Source organism: Oryzias latipes, chromosome 13 (genome assembly GCF_002234675.1).
Source record: "Oryzias latipes chromosome 13, ASM223467v1".
Classification (NCBI taxonomy): domain Eukaryota; kingdom Metazoa; phylum Chordata; class Actinopteri; order Beloniformes; family Adrianichthyidae; genus Oryzias; species Oryzias latipes.
Window position 1 is genome coordinate 16,726,834 of NC_019871.2, and position 22,029 is coordinate 16,748,862.

Consider the following 22,029-nt stretch of genomic DNA (forward strand, 5'->3'; position numbering starts at 1 on the left):
TGTCTTTATAAATAAAAAATATTCAACTCTGTGAACTGTGTTTTTCCAAAGGACAATCCTTTCTACTAAAGACAGAAAAATGTAAAACTTCTCTAAGAAGCCGACGTCACCCTAAAAAGCTGAGGTATTTAGAGTTTTGCATCAGATAAGAGGCACACACTCACCCAACATCCAACTGAAAGACTGCTAGAGAAGATGCAAAAAAAAAAAACTGCATACAATGTTGACTACAAATCCAAATTATTTGTCCCAACATGGATTTGGGAATTTTTCCAAAACATTATGTTGCTTGTTAAAGTTAAAGAGAAAATGTTTTCTTTGCTTATGCCACATTTGAAAATAGTTTATTACTATTTCCAGCAAATTTCAGCTGCATATGGCATATTTTTGCACGGCTCCAAGAGAAATGTAAATAAATGCACCCAAACACGTAAATCAGTACAGACCAACAAAGCACATTTCTGTTTTGCAGATGTATGCCCTTGCTAGAGTGCAATGTTTTTCCTTTTGAAAAGTTCCACAGCCATGTTCTCGTTTTAACCCTAAAACAATTACGCCATAAAAAGTTACATCATCACTTTTCCGGGTAATTTTTACCCGATATAATATACCTAACAAAAGGTACTTGTCATAAAAAATTTCACCCAGCAATAGTGCTCTAGGGTTAAAAAAGGCACCACATTTAATCGGAACATGTGTTTAGGAGTACGAGCTGACCTGGGCCATATTTTTGATACAAAGGTCATCCATCTTCTTGAGTGCCATGAACTTCTGGTGCTCAGTGGTGCTGCCCAACGTGATTGACAGCACCTGTGAGCAGGGCTCTGGGTTAAGGGTCAGTAGGTAGGTGTCACTTTAATTTTCAAATAATGCCTTAAACTTGAAGATTGTGGTGTTAACAGAGTAGTTTTTTTCTCTATAAGCTGTCGCCCACGAACCAAGCACTAGTAAGAGAGACAGACAGAGAAAGATAGACATGTGCAACAAGAAGAAACAACATCAGGACACCAGGAAAGAAGCAAAGCGTAGAAGCTTTTTCCCTTTTGAGAATCTAAAGTATGCAATAAAAGAATTTAATATTGAACCTGCTCCACAAACAACCCACACCTGAGAACTGAGAGAATCCTAAAACCAAAGCAGATCATAACTGACTGAAGAAATCAGCTCAGCTCCTCGAAACTTGGACACTTGGTTATTTGAAATGCCAACTTTTATTGTGATTAATTAAAATCTTTTTTTTTCTTGATTTCCTCATTTTCATTCATATTTTCGTTTGTGGTTGTAGTGTTTTGTGTATTTTCACTTTACATATGTTTAAGAAGGACAAAGATTTTTTTTATTATATAGCTGTTAGTTGAATTGTAGGTTTTTTTGTATTTTGTAATTAGTTTTTACAATTTATCTGCTGTGAATATATAAAATCGTATAAAACCTATATTAAGAGCCTGACCCAACGAATTGAATCAGTGAAAATGAACCTACTTCCGAGATTCCTGTTTCTGTTTCAAGACTTTCCTGCTGAACTTCCCAAACAACAGTTTTTACAATGGGACAACATTTTATCAACATTCATCTGGCTGGGCAAAAAGCCACGAATTACATTTAAAACCTTACAGCTCCCCCAAAAAAGAGGAGGGATGGCAGTCAGTCCCTAACCTAAAACAAAAACTACAGGCACTCATGGGAAACAAAAACATAGAGGAAAACCTGGAAAAAGTTGAAAACCCATGGATCCTGCCACAATTGAAAATCTGGTCCCAAATAAAGGAGGAATACGAACTACACAATAACTTAAAAATTGTAAGATGGTGCGCATACGACAATGATTTCAATCCCAACCAGTTAGACACTAGATTTTGCCACTGGACAATACAAGGCTTAAACACATATCACTCTTTACTAGACAAGGGAATAATGAATGAAGATTTCCAAACACTTAAGGATGATTACAACCTTTTACAGATATTTACAACTACGCAACTACATTAACAAAGAGATCCTCCACACCATGGATACACAGGAACCAGTGCTTGGCGAAATATTAACAGCATACAAAGGAAAATGTAAAAAAGGTATGATATCTAGACTTAACAAGGGATTTATGAGTAAAAAATTGACTTCAACTCAATACATAAAAAGTAAACGGGAGAAAGACAGCAACACAACTATGACAGACAAAGAATGGAGAGATTGTTGTATATCAATGTGGAAATGTACAAATTCACACGCCTGGAGAGAATTTAAATGGAAATGTTTGATGAAGTTTTTTATTACGCCCAAACAAAAGAAACATGGCAATGGAAATAAAAGTAAGTGCTGGAGGCAGTGTATTTTACTAGTCTGATTTTAGGTAAGACACAACTCCCACCTACCAATGAAAGATTATTCAGAATTTACCGCTGGTAAAAAAAAAAAGCAGTGCCAAGACACTGGCTCCTCCCCACTGTACCCAGCTTGGAAAATTGGATAGACATTGGATAGACATTGGAAAGACTAACCTACCTACTTCGGATAGAGATGCCCAAATTTTTGAAGATATGGTCACAATGGATATTCTATGTTAATCATTTACAACAAACGGAGGTAATGAATCTGTCTGGTTTGTATTGATAATCAAGGTGAATGTTTTGGGTTTTTTTTTTAACTTCCCTCCCTCCCTAATAATGCATCCGCTGTTGCCTGTTTAGTGTCTTGTAAGATTTTAAGTTATGTTATTGAAAAAAGAAAAGAATTGTTGAGAATGGAGATATATGTCATGGGTCCAAAATTGGCCCTAAGTGAATTTAACCCTTGTGCTATCTTAGATGACCCCACCCTTACATTGATGTGTTCTCCCTACCATGACAAAGGTGGATAAAGGTGGAAAGATTTCATGTAATCCATGGACATCAGTGAAGATCACAAATCATTGAAGAAAAAAGGTTCAGCGCACTGTCTAGTGGGTATACATGACCCAACTCCCAACGTTAAAGTGTCTAGGATAGTACAAGGGTTACATGTATTGTTTTATAACTTTCTCAATGTTCATAAATAAAATTTGGAAAGAAAAAAAACATATATTAAGAAAAATCATTCATTTTGTGCATACTTTTATATTACTGTTCATAATATAAAAATTAAAGCAACAAAACAATCTGAAGAGCTGATTGAGAGCTGAAAGAGTCAGCTCTTTCTGGGAGCCAAACCAGAAGAAACAGTTTTCTACAAGAAGAGCCAGAATTCCCAACATCATTATACGAGCGGGTGAGTCTTTGCTTGCACTGTTGCTGTGGTCACATTGCTTTATAACACATGGGAAAAACTTTAAGTCAAATTGGTGCAGCCTTTCATTTAATTTGCAATCAGACATTAATTTACAAACCTAACATTTTTTCAAATATGACACTTATCCAAACATTCTGCACAGATAGGCTGGCATATTAATTTAGCAGTAGCACAATGAGTCTCTCTGCTCTATTTATTTTATGAAATTTGGTATTTTAAAGATCTATTTTATTTTGTAAACTAATCTTGCAAAAAAATGATTTGCTTAACAACATTTTATACATGAAATGACACTATGTGACGACTACACTATGATTATTTACAAAAGTAACTGATTTTGGAATTATGAAAGTTTTATTGCTACACATGACTTAACACACATCAATGACTGATGATGACACTGGTCTTTTATTGTTCAATGCTGATGCAATTTCATAGTCTGACCAATAGATGTCACTAGTTTCAGTGTGTCAAATGCTTCACAACCCTGATGCATTTCAACACAATTTGATTCATTTTGCTTTAGTGACTCAGAAAGCTTTGGTTTTGCCATCACTGCCATTCACCTATAAGGGGAGATGCTAGAGACAGGCTACAATCCTCTAAAAAGACTTTTCCTTAAAGGATTAAAGAAGAATCAATTGCAGAAAAGGCCATTAGCAGATCAATTCTGGTATTGTTTTATATTTTATATGCGCAACAAACTTTCTCAGCTACTTATTCCACAATTACACTTAAAATGCTTTGTTGCAGCAGATAAACAATCTCAAATGTTCTTATTTTTGTACTAAATGTAATAAAACCAGAAAAAAATGCAATAAATAGAATTAAAGAGACGCAAACATTAGTTGTAGTGACAATAATTCCGTTTTTTCACTAGCCGATCGAGGGAAACGTGCTCCAGGCCATAGACCCCTCTCCCGTCCACGTGCGATTGTTTTCATTCAGACGCTGCAGAGGCTGGCACGTCGTGACGTCACGCGGCTGGCAGGCTGGAGGAGGAGGCTCGTGCGGTTTGATCAGCGGCCAGGACGAGTTTGTTGCGTTTGGAGCTGCAGCCTTTCAGACACACTCGGTGACAGCCCCGGGCATTCTCGACCAAAGGACGGCCTGGCACCTCGCTGCCGCCGTGGTGACGCGGACCCTGAAGAGAGGCGGGGGGGGGGACATCGGAGAAGACGGTCGCTGCTGTGGACGGTAACGGAAAAACGTCAGATGGAGAATTCGTCCAGCATTAACAACCGGTTTCGGTCCGTAATGTTCACAGGTGAGTATTCAGCTGACACTGCATGTGGGATGTTTTACTACTCGGTCAGTGTAGGCTCGTTTGTTCGTCATCTTTAGGAGACATGTCGTTATTTAATAAATCGGTGACCGTTACGGCTGTCTGAACTTTTCAGATGTGTAGTCCCCGCGGGCTGAGCTCCACGCTTACAACTGTTACTGCAGATGTGTGTGTGTGCAAGACGCTAGATGCTGAATTATTTCTTTGCCATCAAGATGAGGCTGGAGACTGCAGTCAGATGGAGAACTCCAAGCCAAGAACACTTGACCCAGATTAATGGTTATGTGTTTCTGAATAGTTTCTAGCCGTTTGAGCCATAAAAAACGAACTGCTTTATTACAAAGTGAGATCTAGTGCCCCATAACACCCTAACATTGTATTTACACTCTAAAGAAAATAAACTTTTCATTTAACATAATGTTCCTTACATTGTTCAAGGATAAGCTGCTTCAAAAATGCTCTGCATTGGCATTTCCTGTATTTTTTTTTTTTTTTTTTTTTTGGTACACCTTTCCACTCCTGTCAGCTAAGATCAGAAAACTGAGGCTATAATTCACACAGACTCACCAAAATTGGACAATAGAAGATTGGAAAAACATTGCCTGGTCTATTAAGTCTCTATTTCTGCTGCTACATTCGGACTCTAGGGTCAGAATTTGGTGTCAACAACATGAAAGCATGGATCCCTCCTGCCTTGTATCAGTGGTTCAGCCTGGTGGTGGTGTAATGATGAGAGGGATATTTTTCTGGCACACTTTGAGCCCCTTAGTACTAACTAAGCATGGTTACAATTGCTGACCATGTCCATCCCTTTATGACCACAATGTACCATCTTCTGATGGCTACTTCCAGCAGGATAAGGCACCATGTCATAAAGCTGGAATCATCTCAGACTGGTTTCTTGAACAGTATAATGAGTTCACTGGACTCAAACTGCCTCCACAGTCACCAGCTCTCAACCCAATAGATCACCTTTGGGATGTGGTAGATCAGGGAGATTGTCATCATGGATGTGCAGCCGACAAATCTGCAGCAACTGTGTGATTCTGTCATGTCAATATGGATCAAAGTCTGAGGAATGTTTCTGGTACCTTGTTGAATCTATGCCACCAAGGATTAAGGCAGTTCTGAAGGCAAAAGGGGGTCCAACCTGGTACTGGCAAGGTGTACCTAAGAAAGTGGCCAGCAAGTGTATCCTAACTTTTGTCTACATTGACACATCTGTATTTGTACAATACATTTAGAAATCCAAGCAAGTTGATTTAGATTGCTCCTGTCTTGTAACATCCAACATGAAGCAGAATTTTGTTGCAGATTATTATAATGGATGCCAAAAGGTTCAGCTTTATCATCTGTGTTAAATAATTTTAGTGGAGCTGGCCCAAATTTCATACCATGGTGCTAACTTTCAATGTTTGTTTTTCTGTCATGCCAGCTGTGGTTCACTGGAAAATATAGAAACCTCATTCATCGATTAACTCAGATTTAAATATTTCACATTTTACCCTGAAAGTAGTTTTTAAGTTTGATTTAGTTTTACCCTTTTTTATCACGTTCCCATAAAAGGTTTTACTATTTTTTTTATTTTGCTGCCAAACAAACTAGCAATCTAGTGGGAAACGTCGATGTAAACGGCCTTCTGCAGGACAGTTGTTGGTGGGGATGGGTGGTACGCGCCGCAGCGGTTGACATTCCTCAGAGAAAGCCCTGTGGAGTGTCGTTGCCATCCCTGCAACTGTCTGTGGCTGCTCTGACAGCATCAGTGGAGGCTCTCAGCATGTAGGTCAAGTAAGCAACCACAAAGAAAATGAAGGGGTCAGGAGAGTAGCCATTATCATATAGCACTCGGATTTAACATTGATCACATCGTCTGACTCTTTGTAATAAGATGTTTTCAGCCTTAAATTTGCAGTCATTTTTAGTCTTCTGCGGCTCTGGATGTTTAATTTATCTCTTCCTTTGTTTGCTTAGTCAACAGTGTACAGTAGTATTTGTGTGTTGTCACACAAAAAGGCCACAGTCATTTGGTGCATCTGGAGGGCTCCCGTTCTGAAGCCTGGAGTGTCAGCGTTGATTTTTTTCCCCTCACATCTTCTTTTATACGACCTAAGTGCAGAGTCGGCTAAACCCCTCCCCACAACATGGGCTGCTGGTCCTGATGTGGATCTAAACTGAGGCAGCAGCAGTTGTATTAATATTAAAGTTCTCAGTGCTGAGAGCTTAGCAAGCTCACAGGCATAGATGCTCCTGCGTTTAAAGTAGTGAATCAATATTTGTAATGCTGCCAGTAAAATTCCCCGGGTGAGGAGTAAAGATAATGGTAGTTTTGTCTTCTAAAGACAAATATAAATAATCCAAATGACAGCGCCAGAATTTATGCAGACATAAAAAACAACAGTATTTTATTCAGCCAAAGAAAGATGATGCACAGAATGTTTGCTTTAAGAAAAGCTCTCAATCCACTGATTGGCACTTTTTATCACTACATTGTCTCTCAGCACTGGTAAATCAGACACTTCCATCTATAATTTCAATATGACCTTTTGTTTGATCAGCACGCTAACAATGTTTTTTTATGATCTTTCTTCATGTGCTTGACTGCTGTTGGATGTGGATTTTGAAATAAACCACCATCACCTGACCAGATGAAGAGGTAAGACGCCTATAGTTTTGTTTTTCCCCTTTCAGCTGATGAAAATTTTTCTTGTTTATAAAAAGAAGCTTTTCCCGTTACAAACTCAGGAAAATCAGGATATCCAGGCTTATAAATGCCAGTCCATTTATTATCCGATGGTCTTTGCTCCTCTGTTTGAGCCATTTCATTATGTTTGCTTTGAGCCGCTGTGCTCAGGTCTTATGAGGTACAAGACTTCAAACTTGGCACCATGTGAATATTTGCATGAGAATTAAGGTTGTAAAAGGGCCCTGACTTTTGAGCTCTGAGGGAATCTGCTGCTTTTGAGAGCAGCGTTTGCTGATTTAGCGCTGAAACCGGACGTTGTGCTCCATCACCCCCTCTAGATGCCCAACAGTCTGAGAAACAGCAGCTCTCTGTTGCCACCTGTTATCCGACTGTTTTGGCAAAGACCACCCCCTCGGTTCCCTGTTGCTCTTGTTTTGTGTCCCACAGTCCACACACTGAGGCCTTGCAGCTGTGTTTGGTTACATGTATGGACGGGGGGGGGGGGGGGGGGGGGGGGGGGCTGTTTGTTTTGAAGACCAAACAATTCTCACATTGGTGGAGAGCACAGTGGGTCTGTTTGGGTGTGACAAACATCGGGACCGTCCTCAGCAGCATTTCCGACCCATGTGACAAGATTTCAGTCCGTGATGAGGGAAGGGGCACCTTCAGCATCTGGCTATGGACCAGTGGCTGCTGGCCTCTGGCTGAGTGACAGCATTCACTTGTTTTGCTTCATCTATCACAGACGTCAGTCTTAATCATTTCAGCTTGTGCATTTCATACTCCACCCACTTCATCTTGGGTTTTTTTTGTTTTGCTTTTTATAAAAAAAAAAAAAAAACTAAGTTTTGACTGACTAAAGTGTCCATCGTCTGCTGCACCCACACCCATGGCTGGAAACCACACAGTCCTCTGGGTGTGGTGAAGTGAAAAGGTGATTGGTTTTCTTTTGTCACCCTAACAATGGTACATAATCAGATAGGTATTTTTCACACAGAGACGCATGCGGATGGATGAAGTGACACGAGTCTTTATGGGCAGAAAAGGATGGCGGTGTGTGTTGAAGGAATCTCTCGACAAACGAACACACACACACACATCCACCGCTGCACATTCCTTTGTGGCTTTTACTCAACTAGCCATTAGCTACTTGTGCCTTCAATCGCTGCCAAAGTGAAAGCAGTCTATACTTGGAGTTTATTAGCCCATTAGCTTGCTGGTTCCTGCAGCACATGCTGTTTTTCTCATTTCTCCATGTGCCCTCTTCCCCCATAGATAGGTCTGCTTTTCTCATTTTCTGTCACTGCTACTGTGCTCGCCTATTGCCTTCACTTTCAAACTGGAAAAGCAAAATCTGCAGTTATGCAGAACCACACCCATTAGTCCACAGACTGACATTCCTTTTATTTTTTTTTAAAGAAATGCATTCAGTACATATCATTGTTAACACCATGAGCAATTACACCAAACAAAGGACAATGGTGGGTGAGTCCTCATTTGGTAACAAGTTCATCTCCGTGTTTAACCACATAGAATGAACGAGGTGACTCCAGTTCAGCTCCAGTCCTATTTGTTGTGAATTGTAACCATCAAGTTTCATCCAAATCCTTTAGGTTTAGTGAGATAATCTGATGGAATATTTAAAGCAATTACTCTCCAATTTCAGCCATTAAAAATATTTTCAAAGGATCAGATTCAGCACCAGCAGCAGCAGCTGAACTATTTCTGAGTCGTTTTTCTTTTAGGAGAGAAACTTATCGGCCGCCAGCGAAACCTGAAACATCTTTATGTGTAATTCTGCACCAGGGGACAGAACACAAGCGTTATTGTCCGAGTATGTGTGTCATGACACTGTAGTGATACTGACATGGTTTTGGCTGGTAGACTGCCGTATGGGCTTTCTCAGTTGGATGCAAGGGCAAGAAATCGGGTTAGGGAGTTGGCATGCAACATGTCTCTAAATATAAGCTTGCTGTGAGAAAACTGTTGTCAACATCAGATGTCGTAATGTACTCGGCGTGGTTTTTAGTTTTCCAGAAAATAAGCTGTACAGCTGGAATAACTAGCTGTGTAAGCTAACACAAAGTGCAACTGTCATAAAATGTTTTAAAATGATGGTCTGTATGTTTTCCCGTTTTGGTCAGCACATCTGATCCAGGTAATCAGCAGCAGGTAGGACAGGGTCAGCAGCAGCAGCAGCAGCCCTCTGAAAGTTCTGCAGTAAGACTGTCAGAGGTTCACTTATGGTCAAATGAATGTATGCAAGAGTTTGATGGAGTTTCAAAGTGATGTGAAAACTGAGTCTCTTGAATTGCGTTTTTGTAGTTTTGGTTGAATTTTGGCTGCTTTAGTCCTAAGAAAATTATGCTTGTCTTATTTAGATTCAGAAAGTTTCAGATCTGCAGGATTGGTGTAAATCCTGTATCCTTTATTTAAAGTACCGGTACTCCCAAAACGAGTAGAAAAGTTCGATTTACTCTTGATTTTTTGCTACATTTTGGAATTTTTCATGGTTTAAACCCATTTTGGTTTGAGATGTAAGGGGAACCTATAAAACACTGTCACCCAATGTAGCTACTTCATGTCTGAGACAATGCTCCTCGACTCCCAAACACCTCTCACCTTGATTTATTCTCCAACAGACCCACCCTGGAATTTTTTGCTTATGGACATTCCATTATCAGTTTTCAAAATGGCTTTCTTTGAACTAATTGTTGTCTCTCTTGTACTCCCTTAACATCCTAACTCCTTGTATTTAGGACTTCCTTCCTGTCCCTGTTGGGCAGGCTCACCATTCTCATCTCAGCGGGTGTCCCACATCTGCCTGAGCTGGACTTTTTATCCTTAACCTGCAGCAGAGTGAACTTAAGCATTCTTCTTGCCTCAGAAAAAGGATCATTCCAATCTCCTGTTGCTATAAATAATCTCAATGCAGTTCCCATGGCCCTCCCAACGGCCTGGCACTTGCAAAGCAAATTAGGGTTTGATACACCATGCACACATCATATTTGACTCTGTGCTGCTAACTATTGCTCTTATTTTTCCATATTTAACATCCTAACCTTCAAACTTAGTGGGACATTTTCAACATTCCTCTATTTTTCCATTCTGTGTTTTAAGCGCAGCAAACTCTAAATCTTGTGCAAGCAGCCTGTTGAAATGTAAACATTTACATCAGTTTTTATAGCAGTGCATAGAATACTATGGAAGACTCACTACATCTCACGTCAATCTAAAGGTTAACATGTTCTGCAAACCATCAGTATGTAAAGCATTTTTGGAAACTTATTTAAATATTTCTACTTTGTTTTTAAATTTTGCACTTGAATGTTTTAATATGGTCTTTGTTTATTGGGGGGTTAACAGAGACCTCCCCTTTCACAAGTAACACGTGTCAAAGTATACAAAGTAGGGCTGGAATATTTATCTTGTTTATTTATTTTTTTCTTTCACACAAGCATCTCTGTAAGTATTCATTTCTGCACACTAAGATACTAAAATATTGTAGTAATAAAAAAGACAACTAAGAAGATTAAAATCTTGCCATTTAAATCATAATGAAGACATTGCATGGCTAGTAATTTCCAGCTCTGTTTCCAGCATGTGAAGTCACCTTGTTAAGATTTGCAACATTTTTTAAAGATCTCCCTGTCACACAATATTTTCCTTGTGATTTTCTTAGGCATTTAGGAGATAGTTGACATAAGTTAAGTCTACTCCTCTTTTTCTACTGCAATAAGCACATTTAGAAACTTTTGAAAATAGATATTTTTAAGGTCAAACTGCATTTAGTGTTGTTCAGCTATAAATTGTTTAAGCTTTTGAGAAAATAATACTAAAATATATAAGGTTTCTATTGAAATTTGGGTTTGATTTACTATGACTTTAAGAAATACTTCCGGTTGCTCTCACAATACAGCAGGACACAGAGGAAATTCCAGGCAAGTCTTCAGGGAGAGCTGTGCAGATGGTGGAGATCTTTTTGAGGACTGGGCATGGAGAGTAGAGAGAGTGGGGTTTATGTATTTGGCAAACTTCATAAATCTTGTCGCTTCTCAGTTGTTACATTTTATAAAAGTTGCAAAAATTTTACAAACATGAATTCTACAATTTAGTAATTACCGGTATGTTCCTGTCATCAAATAAGATGGCTTGTGACAAAGTTTGAGAAGGATTACTGAAAGTATTTGCTTCTTATCAGATGTGATTTTGAAGACTGTAAAGAAAACAGCTTTGACCCTGAAGTTTCTATCCGTTGCACCAGCAGCACCACAACAAAATGCAACAAACGTAGACAAAATACGTTATTCCACAGTTCCTGACATCAGATCTAAACACTCGGATGTTTACAAAGCATGGAATTTGTTAGCATGTTGTTACTTGATGCTAAATGGAAAGTGACAAATGTAAAATGCTTCTGAAAAGAATAAGAAACCCTATAATCTACAGTTTTACAAGAACTGAGTCAGTTTAGGTTGAAAATTTGCATTCCTTATGTAATGAACTGCTGCTTTGAGGCTAAACATACATGGACCATGCGATTACATTACACCAACAGCTGATAAAATTCTAAAAGAATCAACCTGCCAACACATTTGCTTTTATTCCAGAAGTGTAACTATATTATAAAAAGAACTGCAATCACTTAAAGACATGTATGTTGTCAGTTGTCTAAAGCTACGTAGACACCCAGGAATGTGTTCAAGAACGTGCTGAACACTGGGTTTTTTAACCCGCTTTTAGCATGTGGTTTTCCCACACGTCTGTTGCTACCCAATATTAGCGAATGTACTCACTGTTGGAAGAGGCTTGGTGCCAAATCTCAAAGCTGTGCAAGTCTCATGAATCTAGCTTTAGACTTTTTTCACTCTTCTATGCCTTCACATGCAAAACTTGGTGTCATATAATTCCTGCCAGGCATGAACTGCAAATATTAATTTCTTCCTCATGATTGAGTCTTCAAACAGTTGGGACTTGCGTGTTTTGAAAGGGATGCCATGCATACATCACTACCAAATCCGACTCCCTGGTTAATGAAATTTTAACTGATTTACCTTTTGATGTGCCCAAAAACGGATTTAGAAATTTGCGTAACGACGATTGAACTTGGAAGTTTTGAACGCAGAAGCCCAAAAATTACATTTACATGTATTTTTCATAGACTTTTCCTTGAAGGACGTCACTCATACGCAGGTTTTCACACCTGATGCCTTATTCAGCTTTTATAGTCATGTCATGCAGCTGTTGTGGTTTGGTGAGTTAAATTATAGGAAGATCCAGTGTGTTGCTGAAGAATGGCATAATTTCACAGATGGTGTGTTTTTCTCACAGAGCACTTGTTGGTTGACAATTGTTCCTGTTTTGGCAGCCATTTTGGATTCTCCACCATATCACAAAATCTGATTAGAAATTAGAAATTAGACTCTCTCTAATTTACTAAATATCAGGCACCCAAACCACTTTATTCAATTTAATTTTAGAGCAATAATTCATAACCAAGATCGTCTGAGGGGCTGTACAAAGAAAGCAAGTCCACTATAAATAAAAAATTGTATTGTATAACTGTATCTTCTAATTGATCTTTTAAAGGTGTAATACTGTAGGTGCAATAAAGGAGTTTTCTGTGAAATCCCCTCTAATGAGTGACCAGTGGAGATGAAATATGTCCCATGAATACTAAGAAAACTTGCAGACTTGAAAGATGCAAACACTGACATGCATGTAGCAGGAAAAGACAACTAATGCATTGGAGGACAAATCCCGGTGGTCTAGGCCTACAGTGGCATAAATGCATAAATGGTTCAGGGACATCCTGGCAAGGCCAAAAAACTAGTTTAAATGGAAAATGGAAAGTTGAAATTGTTTTGTGGTTTGAGCAACCAATGTTGAGAAGCTAAAAATGAAGACATGTGACTTTTCCCACTTCTTTTCATAACTCTGGATGTAAACATTGGGAACAGCTCTGTCAGTATAATAAAGCACTCAGAAACTTAACAAACATTTTCAGAGAGAAAAAAAAAGCCTTTTATTGTGAAAAATCTCTTGATATCCTTGCTTAAATTTAATTTAGAAAGTAAAGGAGTTTGTCCATGTCACTCAACCATTCCTGTTAAAAACAGACACTGAGGCCACAACCACAGCGCTGGTTTAGCATTGCTGTGGTTGAATGGAAGTAAATATTTACAACTCTTTGGGTGTGATTTAGAAATAGATTCTAGAAGTTCTGTTTGGTAGAACCAAAAAACCTTTTTTTCTCTTTGAGAGCAGATGTATTCAGTTTTGTAAGTATACAAACAATAGCCAAGGTTAAAAAAAATAACGAGTTCATGAGGTTATGACATTCTGCTACCACACAGCCACATTATAAAACTCTTTTTCATCTTTTCATATGTACATCAGGGATTGCAAACCAAACATAATTAAGAATTTAGTTTGACATTTCTAAACATGTTTTTCCAAAGTGGAATTTTTCAGTGATTGTGAATTTGATAGAGAATATTAACTTAATTTATCAGCAAAAGGAAAATATTGTGTATCATTAATAAAGCTTCTGAAAGCTTTGTTTGACTGATGATCAGGCAGCTCCTATTGACTCCCCTAAAATGTAGAATTTACTCTCTTTATCTGTACTTTTCTTTCAAAGATGCGTCATATTTTTGAGGAAGGTGTTTTTATTGTTCAAATTGCGTTATGCTTTATGTTCTTTATGATTTCATGTTTATTGCACAATTACCGGTATGAAGCCCATTGAGGTTTTGGGCTATAGAAATAAAACTGAATTAAATTGAATTAACAACTTCACAATAAATCAATAGATTAACTGTTTTTCTTTAGATTTCAATGTTTGGAGCAGAAGTGTTGGTTCAGGCTCAGAAAGCAGAGTGAAAGCCATGACATGTGTGTCTCATTGAAGGATCAAAGGATGAGCTTGGGGCTCCTTCAGCATCCTGAGGGCTGTTCCCTTCTTCCCCCCCAGGCATCCCTTCCTTGTAAATACTCTCATCTTTTCAAACAATTTTTCTTTTTTCTTGTCTTCCTGTGTATAGTAGGGTTTTACAGCTAAAACAGTCCTTTTCACAGAAAAGACTTCTTCTCTTTCCCCCCTTGTTATTGAGTTACCGTACTTTAGCCACAACACCATCCTTCTTCATGCCCATCTCTCTCCATCTGTCTCCTTCCTACCAAGGTGGTTTCCAAATTCGCTCCCTGTCATTTTTTTATTTACTTTATTGGGAGACCTTTATAGCATAATCTGCGGTCAGATCAAATTAGAACAGTGCTTTGGCCGTCTCAAAGGCAATGGTTTTTGATATATCGAAAACAGGAGCACTGGAAAATAAATTCCTGAATTTGAAGGCAGCTTAAGTAAATGTATAGATATTGCTAAAAATCTGACTAAAATTACTTAAGTATAGTCTTTAAAAAGCCTTGATTGGCAGTGTAACTAACAAGGAAACCAGGCCCTCATCTACTGTTGCCAGTTAACCTAAATTAAAGGTGTCTACCTTATCCTGTCTGGTAGTGTGTGAGGTTTTTGCCTATGATCTTCAGAAGTTAAAAGCACCCAGAGGACACTCATTACTGGCTGCTTTATGGAGCTGGTATTATGGGCAGCTAATGACTTCCTTATTTTCATGTTTAAAAAAAAACGTCTTTTTGACTTCCAGATTCTTGAAAGAAGAAAAGCTTCTGTAACCTTTGGCAGATTTATAGGCTTCTGCATGCAGCTTCTTCTTCTTGGACGTTCTTTTTCTTCCCAGTTTTCAGTGATGTTTAGATATTTGTTTCACTTGTAAAAGTAAAGCAAAAATGGCAGAGCAGAAGCTTTTTTGTCTTGCATAACATCATAAGATGATCCTGACCAACCCCTGATGCTTTGTTGCAGCTAACATACCAGGGGGACATATTTCTACTAGATCTGTGACTCTTTTGTCGTAATTAAAAAGCTTGGTCTGCCACAGAAATTTGTCAGAGAATGGAAAGCATTTATGGAGCCATTAGTCCATTATTTCTAGAGCTGTACTTTACCAGAAAGCCTGGTTTCCTCTTTTTTTTTTTTTTTTTGACAAGTTGATGCTTTAAGCTCTGAAAATAAATTCAGTAGAAAAGTGATTAACTGAAGCGGATTTAGGATTCTTTTGAAGCAAAAGTTCATCCAGACTCAGGCTAAAGCAGGGCTCAGCCGACAAACAGAGAACTCTTGAGTTTGCTACTTTTTTAAGCTATTAATAGAACAAGCCTGAGAATTTGGACCAAGGTCAGAGTCCTTCCCCCAGCTAAAGGAGAAAACGAGTGGAATAGGCCTCCACCACCACCCCCACCACCCCTTCCTCACAGCCACCCTTAAAATTTGTGCATTTTTGGCATTTCTGATCCAGTAGAAAACCCTCACTCATGTCTGCTGTGTGCTCTGTAGGAACTCCTGAAGGTTTCCCTTCAGACAACTGCAATCCTCTTGCCCTCTGCCTGCATTCCTTCATAGTTGTTCGGCTCATGCACTCATCAAAAGGATTTCAGTCGACTATAACTAAGATCTACTCGGCTGAAGCAGCACTTTAAGAATACTATTCTAAAGCACATCAGGATGTTTTTTTTTTTTTTTTACATATGTAGATGTGCATATACGTATTCACGAATGAAATTCTACAATATGTGCTTCAGTGTGACTTGTTGAATAGCTTTAAGACCAGCTTTTGCCTCAGAGTTTCTAATGATTCCTTAAATTAAGAGGATTTATGCAGCTTACTACATTGTGTGAGGGGTTATGGATTCGGTGTGATCTCTTATAAATTTGCATTCAAGACAAAAATAAAAAGATAAATGGGTATATCTGACGACTTTATCCATTTTTAAATGTATAGAAGTTCTTGTTGGTACTTATTTCAAAATCTATTAACCAAATGTTTTAACTTTTTCTTTTTTTTTTTTTTTACCAAAGCAATTATAATATAACTTATTTTTTTCCATTATTAATATGCTATAATTGCACTTCTACAGTTTTCAAAAAAAAATTTTTTTCATTCATTCATTCATCTTCTTTACCGTTTATTCCCTTTCGGGGTCACGGGGTTGCCGGAGCCTATCCCGGCCACTTGGGCGTAGGCAAGGGATGCCCTGGACAGGTCGCCAGTCTGTCGCAGGGTAGAATATCCTCAATCACACATCCATTCACTCTCACACTCACACCTATGGACAATTTAGAGTTGCCAATCAACCTATTAAGCATTTTTTTCATTTTTACGTTTATTTATATATAATGCATTTCTTCTTTCGAAATGCTTTTATTTTTCATCACTGTGCATCATTTTGGGCACATCCCTGTTGGTGACTTCACACAGGCTTTGTTAGTAATCTGCCCCCTCCCTCTCCTGGGTAAATGGACACACAGGCATCAGTTAACAAACACGCAGACACACATCTGGAGTTCAACGATTAACCCTGGGGTCACAGAAGCGTGGATATTTTGCACAGATTTACGTAAATAACACTGGGCTGCTTAGTTTACAGTCACACAAGGCCCCGGGAAACCCAATTTAACCCCATTAGGTTGAAATCACAGGCACAGAAAAACAGATTCAGTTCACTGTGCCCTACACAGAGATTACAACTGACCACAAAACCTCTACAATTGAAGTCGTATCAGATTAAAAATCCTTGTTTTGTGGTTACCATGTATGCATTTCTAGTTTGTGCTGCAGTGGTTATGTTTTCTTTAATGTTCTGCCTTTTTTTCAGATTTTAACGCTATCCAACTGTTTTAAGCAACTTTAAAATGCATGAGAAAAATGCAAATATTGGTCTCTTTAGGTAAGTGGGGTAAGAAGTTTTAGTTTGTGGCAGACAGTCAACCAGACATTGTTATAGTTTTTGAGCAAATAATTATCTTCATTTCAAACCACATCAATTAAAATGTTGGATATGAAACTCCCATTCATACTTTTTTTGTGTATTTTAAGAAAGAAAATGGAAGAAAGAGGGAAATGTGGTTTAGGTCGAAGTTTCAATCTCTGCTGCCATCTGTTTGAATATGCACATGCCCCCAGAGCAACAGTGATCCGTTCCTTCAAGTATACCCCTCACATGCTGCCTTCTTTCAAATCACACGTTAAGCCAGGGGTGCTCAAACTGAGGGAGCGAGCTCAGTGTGAAGCCCCATTGGCTAAAAATACAAGATCTAACTAAGTAGTTTGCACCTCTAACATTGAAACATAAAACTGTCTCCCATCACACCTTCAATGTGTTATTTCTAAATCTCACATTCAAAAATAACTGTACTTAATTAAAAATTGTCCTTAATTGCTTTTCTTCTGAGCCACTATGAACATTAAGAATATACAATGTCATTTGTAAATACCTGATAATATGTTTGGTTTAAAATGTTATCCATGGCGGCAGATTAAAATGAACAGAGTAAGATCATGCTGCTGTTTAACTCTGCATCACTTTCTGTTCAGGCTCTTGGAACATTTTGTTTGGTTGACGTGTAACAATTAGGTGACACTGCTCCTGCTGTGTATCCAGGCCGTGCACTTGTTACCGTTCTTGTTTTCTGGCATATAAGATTAACAACTCTGTGGACAATATACGAGTTGTATTGTTGCACAATAAAAATACGACTCAAACCAGCAAAAAAGGAACCTTTAAAGTCAAATTTGAACTTGACCTAAAGACACTTGAACTTTGATTTTGATGTTTACAAATGCATTTTGAAATCAATTCTCCATTCTGTTAGTGGGAAAACATATTTAATATTATTATTATTATTATTAATATACTAAGCTTTATGTTACTAAACATAGCTGACATGATTATCTAAAATTAAAATAAAAGATTTTCAAGTGATCTTAAAACCATAACTTGGTAAACCTAAGCATTCTAAAGAATGTGGTTGGTAATCCTTTAACCTTTTTATTAATAATATATTACATAAAAGTGTTCTTTTTATCCTTTTCTATCACAATAGCTCCAAAGAAAGTGTCGTCTGTGTTAGGCTTCTGCAACATTTCCTCAACTTAAAAATCTGTCTTTGACCCCTAGCTAGGTCAGGTTTTATTCCAGTTATCCTCCCCAGGGGTGAAGCCCGGTTCTAATGAGGCCGAACATGGTGAACTGGGGGTTTGGGTGAAGCCACGTTTTGGCTGGTTAGTAGCATCACTTTCCATTCATCACACAATGGTGGTCTCTTTATCTAAAATTCTGTAAGGACAGCAGTTGAGGCTTTGTCATGGAGAACAACTGTGGTCAGATTGAAATCTAGAAGAACTACAGTTTAGGTTTCTAGTCCTCTCTTGGGTCTTTCTGTAATACCGCCATGTGTCAGTCATACCCTTCTTGGTCAGAATGATAGATTCAATCACACACATGTTTAAAGCAAAATGAAAGACAAACATGTAAATGATATGAGATTCTAACTAAATGTAAGATCCTAACAACCAATGTTTTTCCTTTATGATTTGTTTGCTTGTTGTTGTTCATCATGAATGTCTTACTGAACCTATTTGGTTAGGTATATGTCCCTTTACCCCATTTTGTTAAAACCACTGCTTCTTGTGTTTACAGCAGTCTAGACAGGCCTGCTCTGCAGCCTTGTGTTATTAATGTTCAACAGCAGGACAGGGTCGTTCTGCCACATCTGGAAACACAAAAGGTTTGCCAGCACAGACCTGGAGCAGCTCACAGTTGGTGGGCATGCTTTGCTCGAGCTGGCTCATGTGCATACGCTTGTCTTTGCCATCTGCAGCATGGTAAGTGTAGCAGTCATTTGCAGGGTGATGAGAAATCAAATGGTCTTTGCAGCGTGACAAATGATGACAGTATCAGACAGCCTTTTTGGTTGGATGGCATGTCTTTTGTTATCCTCTATACCTCTCTGCACTTTTAAAAAGGTTCTTAGGACTGGAGCTTTGGCTGCTGCATCCACGTCACACTGATCTTTTGGTGGCAGTAATGCAGAGGTCACAAATGTGTTTGAGTATTGAAGCTTTTTCGCCTCCCTGCATGCAGATCCACTGTAAATGTGACAGTTCTAAACCAGAGATTGATCAACCATGTGCCCAAAATATGTGTGAAACCCATGAAAGGGGCTTCATGTTTGGTAGTTTTATAGCATGAAACTGAGCTGTGTCTGCTGAGGTGACAGCCAGCACTCATGTTTGAGTTGTCCAGAAACATCATAGGTACTTTTGTTAAGATTCCATGAGCTTTGAAAGCGTTCTGGATTCATTTTGTGCATCAAGATTAGAGAAGCGGATTACATCCCGGAGGAGAACAGATGGAAAGAGAAGGAGGAAGGGAACAATTATGTGGAGTTTACGTTAGAGGGCTGGCCAGGCAGGCACCACCCGAGTCACCAATGCCATCTGCTGTGGTTTCACGTCACTGTGAGGCAGATCTGGATGCTCTGGAATGAGAAAGAAGCGTGACCATGTATGTCCTAAACAGGATTCTTCTGCTCGTAGACAACTTTAGTTAAATTAAATGAATAATAAATTTCTCTCTTGTCAAAGCATTCCCAGTGGTCTTTTAGTTATGATTGTGCCCTTTTTTATTCAAAATCTACAAACTTGTGTTGTTTTTTGAGGACATAGTTTCTGCAGAGCAGCAGCAGTTCATTAAAAATGTATCCCTGAGTTGTGGGCAGGACTGTTGGCGTAGTGTAAGCCTTCCCTCCTTTCCCATCATACCTTTGTTTACACTATCTCCTGCTAGCATACAGCCCTTCACAACTCCAATCTAACTTTATTGGTGCAACAAATATTGCGAGCAGTATTGTAGCTATCCAGCCTTACAATTTTGAATCAGATGCCAGCTTGGATTGGAAAACAGACATCTAGTGATCTATTTGTATGCAAGTGGGTGCATCAGAATGGAGCGGAGGAGGCAGCTTGTGGCCCGCTGACTGTAGCACCTACATCACAGCTGTTGGCTTTTTCCAAAGGAATCTTTTGACTGCTCCTGATTCACAACAATTTGAATAAAGAAAAATCTTAATTGTCTTTATACATGTCCTCTATCATGAGAAAAATGCTGCTAGAAGGATTTGATAAAAACAGGATTTTCATTGAAGTAGGTCTTTAAGTTGACAGAGAAGCTGCTGGAGATGACACTTACTAGGATGTCAGGTCATTGGTCATCACATTACATAAAAAGTTCCAAAAGTTGTTGAATTGGTTTGTTCTAGTAGACACATTTTTATTTCATGGCAGAACCAGAAAAGGAGGAAAGTGGAAAAAGTTTTTTGTTTTTGCTTGCAACAGTCTATGCAACATTTTCTTATTAACTCCCTTTGTGTGCAGGTGTTTTATGCACAAAAGGTGACCTCAAACTGTTGTCACTATTCTCCTCTATTTTTGAAACTTGTGTGAATATTTGTTTATCTGAATGTGTACAATTGACACGGGCATCAGAACTCAAATTCTAGATCTTTCTTTAACAGCTTTGCAAACAATTCGTTACTTTTGTATTAATTTTATGTTCTAATAAAACTAAGTGTTTGAATATGCATGTTGTATGGTTATCTGTTTGTTGACAAATAACCATACCATGATACAAAGATGTAAAAGTCTCTGCCAAATGATAAACCATTAAAAAAAGAGCAAAAAAGATTGTAAAGTAGAACAAAAGGAAAGAAATCTACACTGTTTACACTTTTATCAATATCATTATTACAAAGATGATTATAGCAATATATTTCTGTAGTTGTCAATACAAGTAGAAGATGACTAGAATGTAAATATGCCAAAGCAGAAATGTGAATTTATGATGACGTGACGTCAAAAACTCATGTTAACATTTCCCAAAGAAATGGTTTGTGGACCTATGATTCAGTTAATTTACTCCATGCTGCACATATTCTAATTGGTAGTTTAAAGCTAACATTGTAGCCTTGTGAGAGACTGTGGTTTTTCGATCCACTGTTAAAAGAACACTTCTTCTTCCTTATTCTTTATCTTACATCTGCTCCCTTTAGAGGTCACTACAGCAGATCATCCCCCTCAATCTAATCCTCTCTTCTGCATCCTTCTCACTCTCACAAACCACCCTCATGTCCTCCTTTACTACATCCATAAACTTCCTGTTTGGTCTTCACCTTGGCTTATTTCCTGGTAGTTCCAATCTCAGCGTTCTTTTACTAACAAAATGACTCTATCTCTTCTTAACATGTCCAAATCATGTCCATCTGCTTTCCTGCATCTATCTCCAAACATCCAACATGAACTGTCCCTTTGGTGTGTTTGTTCCTCAGCTTTGTCACTTCTAAAGAGAAACTAAACATCTTCAGTTCTGCCTCTTGTCTCTTTCTCAGAGCCACTGTCTCTAAACAGACAACATGGCTGCTCTCACCACAGTCTTCTACACTTTTCCTTTCCTTCTTGCTGACCCTCACATATCACACCTGAAACCCTCCTCCATCTATTTCAACCTGTTTGCGTACACTTCTTCAACTCTTTCCCACTCTCTATTACTCTAGCCTATTGACTCAAAGTATCTAAACTAATAAAAATAAACTAAATGATGGAATAATTTGAGACTTTCTTTGTTTCCGTTCAACTTCCTACTTTTAGGGCGTAGAAATCCCAGTCCATGTAATTCTTTTTACTTAATCTTATGCTTAATCTTTTAGTTAAAGGACACAATTCAGCTCTTTTTGTTTTTAATAGATTTGTGGCTCTTACTCCAGACATCAGTCATGTTGTGATAAGGCTCGGCAGGAGCCAAAAATCACAGCTTGTGGTTTTGTGTTCGTGTAATGTAGGAGCTAGACTGACTGTAATTCAGCGTAGCGGCAGCAGGGCCA

The 22,029-nt window shown here is 38.4% G+C and overlaps 1 protein-coding gene across 3 annotated transcripts in view; it reads left to right on the forward strand.

Moving 5' to 3' along the window:
• The first annotated feature begins 4,235 nt into the window (after positions 1-4,235).
• LOC101169222 (septin-4) overlaps positions 4,236-22,029 on the forward strand; it is a 32,077-nt gene continuing 14,283 nt past the window's right edge. Inside the window, exons 1-2 of one of the 3 annotated variants that reach the window (XM_020708297.2) lie at positions 4,236-4,531; positions 7,195-7,202. In XM_020708297.2, coding sequence (XP_020563956.1) covers positions 4,480-4,531; positions 7,195-7,202 — 60 coding nt within the window. In that variant the 5' untranslated portion in view covers positions 4,236-4,479. Of the gene's footprint in view, positions 4,532-7,194; positions 7,203-12,538; positions 12,547-22,029 lie in introns of those variants that run through there. The other 2 variants (XM_011482599.3, XM_020708298.1) reach the window with 2 other exon arrangements.